Source organism: Nilaparvata lugens, chromosome 6, assembly GCF_014356525.2.
Source record: "Nilaparvata lugens isolate BPH chromosome 6, ASM1435652v1, whole genome shotgun sequence".
Lineage (NCBI taxonomy): Eukaryota > Metazoa > Arthropoda > Insecta > Hemiptera > Delphacidae > Nilaparvata > Nilaparvata lugens.
Window position 1 is genome coordinate 25516114 of NC_052509.1, and position 5321 is coordinate 25521434.

The 5321-nt window shown below is 36.3% G+C and overlaps 1 protein-coding gene across 1 annotated transcript; it reads right to left on the minus strand.

Annotated features, from left to right (window-relative positions):
• Window positions 1-855: 855 nt before the first annotated feature.
• On the minus strand, window positions 856-2302 carry LOC120352008 (the record flags this gene model as incomplete). The annotated part of the gene is given in 2 exon segments (XM_039431407.1): window positions 856-1540; window positions 1583-2302. Coding segments are annotated over 2 exon segments (1405 nt in total), but the record flags the coding sequence as incomplete, so codon positions are not given.
• Window positions 2303-5321: the final 3019 nt, after the last annotated feature.

The following is a 5321-nucleotide window of genomic DNA, read 5'->3' on the forward strand; positions in this document are numbered from 1 at the left end:
AAATTACAAGAAATCAAAAACTTAATTATGTGAAATAGATATCTTGTCTCCTACTACTAGAGCAAAATTAGTGAGGTCGCTCAACCAAATCAATCGTTTGCTCTACAAATCATATTAGCAAATGTTGTCTTATTTCACCCTAACTTAATTCCTTATTTAACTATAATCTAACCTCAAATTTAGTTCTCAAATATAATTGAATACATTCTTTTGCTTAAATAACCTAACAATTTACACTGGAGAAGAACGTGCCGGCTGTAACTCTGAGTGTCACAGGTTACAAAGTTTAAGTTTGAAATTTAAAATAAAAAATAGGTTGCTCAAATTTTGAATAATGTTCCTCCGAAAAACAGAAGTGAAAAATAGTTTTGAATTTCAGTCACTCACCCCACACCAACACAATTGCGACCTCCATCTCCACTAAGGAACCCATCCTTCAATCTCGAGAGCTGCCCACTGACTGACCAAGAGCTCACCGAAATTTTCCACAGGTTGTGGAAAACTCTTGGCAACCTGGTCCGTAAGCTGGCGCCCTCAAACGATTCATCAGGGAATTATCAGTCAAAAAGAAAATGAATAAGAACATTAATTTTCTTTCCGAGTGATAATTACACAGTGGAATTGTCGTGGACTGCAACTAGGAAGACAGCATTGACCGCTGAGGCAGCAGTTCTGCTGCCTACATCGACCGATGCCATTCAAAGTACAGCCGGCACATTCTTCTTTACAATAATTAATACCTCTAATCTTATGACTAACTTAAAACTAAATTGTCTTCCACACTCTCACATAGCTCCCTCCTCCAGAGAAGAGCTGGTCCTCCAGCTCTGGTAAGTCGGTACCTGATGTGGTCACTCAGATGTGGTCATCCTGCAGCTGGGATTCCCTCAGCTGCCTCACAATTACCTCCACTGAGGTGTTAGGTGCACCACCAGGCGGTGTGGCCGCAGCGATGTCATCCTTGGCAGATCCCTCCACCCCAGTCTGGCTTTGAACTCCAAGGCCTCTGTGTAGATGTCGTCTCATAAAGATGGCGGCCAGGAAGGTTGCCACCAGTGCGCCTCCTCCAAGAATCAGCCCCCATGCTGTTCTGGAACCATTGTTCTGTTCCTGGTCCCACCTCTCCAGTTGTTGTTGGAATTCCTCAAATGGCACCTCAAGCAGTCCAGCTGGCCCTTGCCAGTATGAACCTCTCCGCATCACTTGTTGCAGCAGGTGTTGCACCTCCTTGGTGCTTGGCTGGCCTTGAGTGGTCAGGATCAAAGCAGTAGGTGCAGTCGAGGTGTTTATCCACTTGTCCAGGTGCACCTTGCCCACCTGCCAGGTTGCTGGCAGCAGTTCGTAATGATCGGTGGACATCATGCACCCAGCATGTGCCTTCGCCTCCCTGAGCCCATGGATTATGGTGTGTGTGACTTCTGATTTGCCGCCATGGCGACAATGTGAGTTGAGACGTCTCTCTCCTTGGATGCTGTAGACCCAGGTCTGTCGTGGGATGTCCCACACCCAGGTATCAGGTGGAGTGCCCAGGATAGCAGTTCTGGGGCAGAGTTGCAAGATGTCATCAGCCTATCCTAGGTACAGGGCACTCAAACAGGATAGATGATGTCTCTTGAAGATGGTCAGTTCAGCTGGGCAGATGGTCGGTTCTCCTGAAGAACACCTGGCCAGGTATTTGGTGTCTGGTTCGGCATACCGCTGCTGGTCCTCACTCAGTAGTAACAACTCTCCATCCAGATGGAACCGGGTCGCTAAATTGGTCACAGGATCATAAACTGGTAGTGCATGCGCGTGAAACAAGGTAAAGCGTCTACCTGCTGCTGTTAAAGGAAGATCTACAAACACTTTGATTGAACCTAAGATGGACATGGCTCGTGTCTGTGCAGCCTGGTAGTATGGGTAAGCCACCTCTGCACCCGCGATCAGCCCCAGTTCCTGTGGTAAACTTGAGCGAACCCTTACAAGCAAAGCTCTCATCTCTGAAGGAGATATCAAGCCAACACTTAATTTACCCTGTGACACCTTTTCAAGAGCGGCTAACAAATTATTCAAGTCACTTAAACTTAACATAATGGCTAACTCTAAGTCCTGTAGTTTGGCTGTTACATTCACAAAAGTCTTAAGTATTACTTCACTATCGCTAACCTTATGATCTATATTATCAATCCATTTTGCAAAGATTTCTGTACTCTCTTCCAGTTTCTCTGTCATTTGTTTGATGTTGGCAGAGTTCATTTCTGCTCGCCTTGTCAACTTCCTTGTCACTGTCAGCATTTCCTTCTGCAGGTGAATCACCTCCATTCAATTCAATTCAATTCAATTCGTTTATTTCCACTTGGCATACAATACATGTACATATTTATATTTGATATTCAACAAAATAAGAACTAACTTTTCATGATTAGCTCATGTGGACATCACCCATAGAAGAAAATTGTTTGACTTTATATTCTGTTTTAAATTAATCAAAATTGAGACTTACTTAGATTTCTCTTTGCTGGTAAACCGAGTTTTTGGAAACTTCAGCCAGTATTTGATTACTGTACTGCTTCTATGTCTTTTTCTTTTGTGTTGGAGAATTTCATCACCACAGCTCCTATCAGAGATGAAACAAAGTTTACTTATAATTAAACATATTTCAAATAATATTTTTTGACTAGAAAATTGGAAAAACACACATGTTGCAAACACACAGTCTCACTCTTTCTTATTATATAAAATATATATTGCTAAAATGAGAGGACTACACCGATAGTTTTTCTAAATTGGAATAAGATATAAAGCTGTTAATATAAATAAATGAATCAATTGCTTGCTGGAAAAAGTTTAAATAAAGCCTGCCGGTCCAGAAAACAACTGAATAAATTTTAATCTATCAATCCACAGTCATATATTATTGATATTAAATTCATTATAATAACATGAGTGTAGTAGATTAGTTTGTGGTGACTTCAATTACTTAGGCTAGGCTAAATGAAACGTTTTGTTACACATTTAAATTTATATGTACCAGCATATAACCCTGGAATGTGTCTGCCTAGAATATAATAATCATCTTATTTCCAGCAATGATAAATTCAAGAGGCTTTTCTCTTATTATTATTAAGTTATGCCTTGAATAATACAGTATTCAGTGTTGTGTTATAAGGTTATGTTATGCGTGGCCTATAATAGTCTTTCGAAAAGATTATCATTTAATATATAAGTATTTAGACCTATAATAAATTTATTCTTTCATTTTATGGTACCTACAACAATAAAAACAAAATCACTTGACTTACCTATATTTCCTGGATAAAATCACAAAAATTACAGTCTACGAAACTCATTCCAGAAACCGTTGGTCCTTTGCAAAATTCATTGTGTTTGTGCATCGTGTCATGATCATTCTATTGATAGACCCAAAGTGTTGATATAATATTATCAATACATCCATAAATAATAATTATCGACTATTGATAATTACATATTCTCAAACGTCATCTACATCTTTGTTTGGAAATGCATTATTCAAATTACATAGTTTAAATAAGTAAAAGTAGAATACAATCCTGATTTCTACATTTTTGAATGCAATAAAATCAGTTTTCCCCGGGAAAAAAAGTTAGAATTAATTTGATATATAGATTCTTAAGACTCTGATATTTCCATTTCACAGTATCAATACTATTGATAATATATCGATATTTTCATTTGATACCATAGTAATGGTGGCAATTTCAAAATTATTATTGACAATGTTACTGTTATTAAAACATTTGATATTAATTTCAGGTGGAGATTATTGATTTTTTATGGGGGGACATTTGTGCTTAACACTGAAATAATGTTGGGAACGATAAAATAGTAGGTTGTTATTATTTGAATTGAAACCCCAAAAATCATTTCAAAGTCTGTGTAGTTCCGGATACTGCATGATTTTCCTCATAAACTGTGATCTAATTTGAAAAAGTGTTTTAACTTTTCCAATTTTGAATGGAATAATTTAAAATTCTAGGACAAGGTTGATAATATGAACAGAAACATTCATGAATTTTTTCAGAATTTTTAATGATGAACCAAATTTTTTTTTTCAAATTTTGATGAATCAGTCATCAAAATAGATTGTTCCAGGAAAATTGAAAATCTGCCAAAAATATTCAAAGTTTTTAACTGCATTTAAAATTACCTCAAAAGGTCTACTATATATTGTTAACGGTGCCCTGTAGACGAATTTTGCAAGAGGCAAAAAGTGCTGGAAATTCTTTTCTATACCAGAATTGATTAACAGAAAGCTTAATGTGAGACTTTTTTGGAAAATTCAAAAAAATTTCCAAAAAAAATTTAATTGACATGAAATTTTTTTATCCTGATAATGGTGTGTTGTAAACGATTTCGCAACAGATAGAAAGGGGTTGAAATTTGATTTTTCATCCGAACTGTTGGTCAGAAAGCCTAAATTGAGAGTTGAAAAAATGTTTGATTTTCACTTTTAACATTTTCACTTTTTATTCATGTAAAGAAACGTGATTTTCACATTGTGTGTTAACATGGGTAATATCATCCTGAGGGCTCAGAAACCTGTCCTTTTTGATATCAATGAAGATTTTATATAATCAATAGAAGCTCATTGACTGTATTTACCATGATTTCTATTTGTTTGTATTTACTTCTAATGATACCCAGCATTTACTTTTATTGATATCACTAAAAGTACAGTGATAACAATAGATTTTCGTTGACTGTATTTACCATTATTTCTATTGATATCTATGAGCACCTACTGATATCATGACTGTATTTACAGTGATGTGTATTGATATCCATGAACTCCTATTGATATCACTAAACTTGTAGTGATATCAATATAAGTTCATTGACTGTATTTACCGTGATTTCTATTGGTATCCATGGATTTCTATTGATATCCATGAGCTTCTATTGATATCACTAAACTTGCAGTGATATCAATATAAGTTCATTGACTGTATTTACCGTGATTTCTATTGGTATCCATGAACTTCTATTGATATCACTAAACTTGTAGTGATATCAATATAAGTTCATTGACTGTATTTACCGTGATTTCTATTGGTATCCATGGATTTCTATTGATATCCATGAGCACATATTGATATCCATGAGCATATATTGATATCAATAGAGTTTTTCTATCGATTTCTATGGATCTCTTCCACTAGGGTGAGCCTACGTCAAACTCCAACCTCTCGGCTGGCAAACGCCGGCTTGCCATAAGAATTACATACAAACACCACGTCAAATATCACTTCCTCACATAAAAACCGCTGTATTGATAAAAAATATGAATATGCTATTCAATT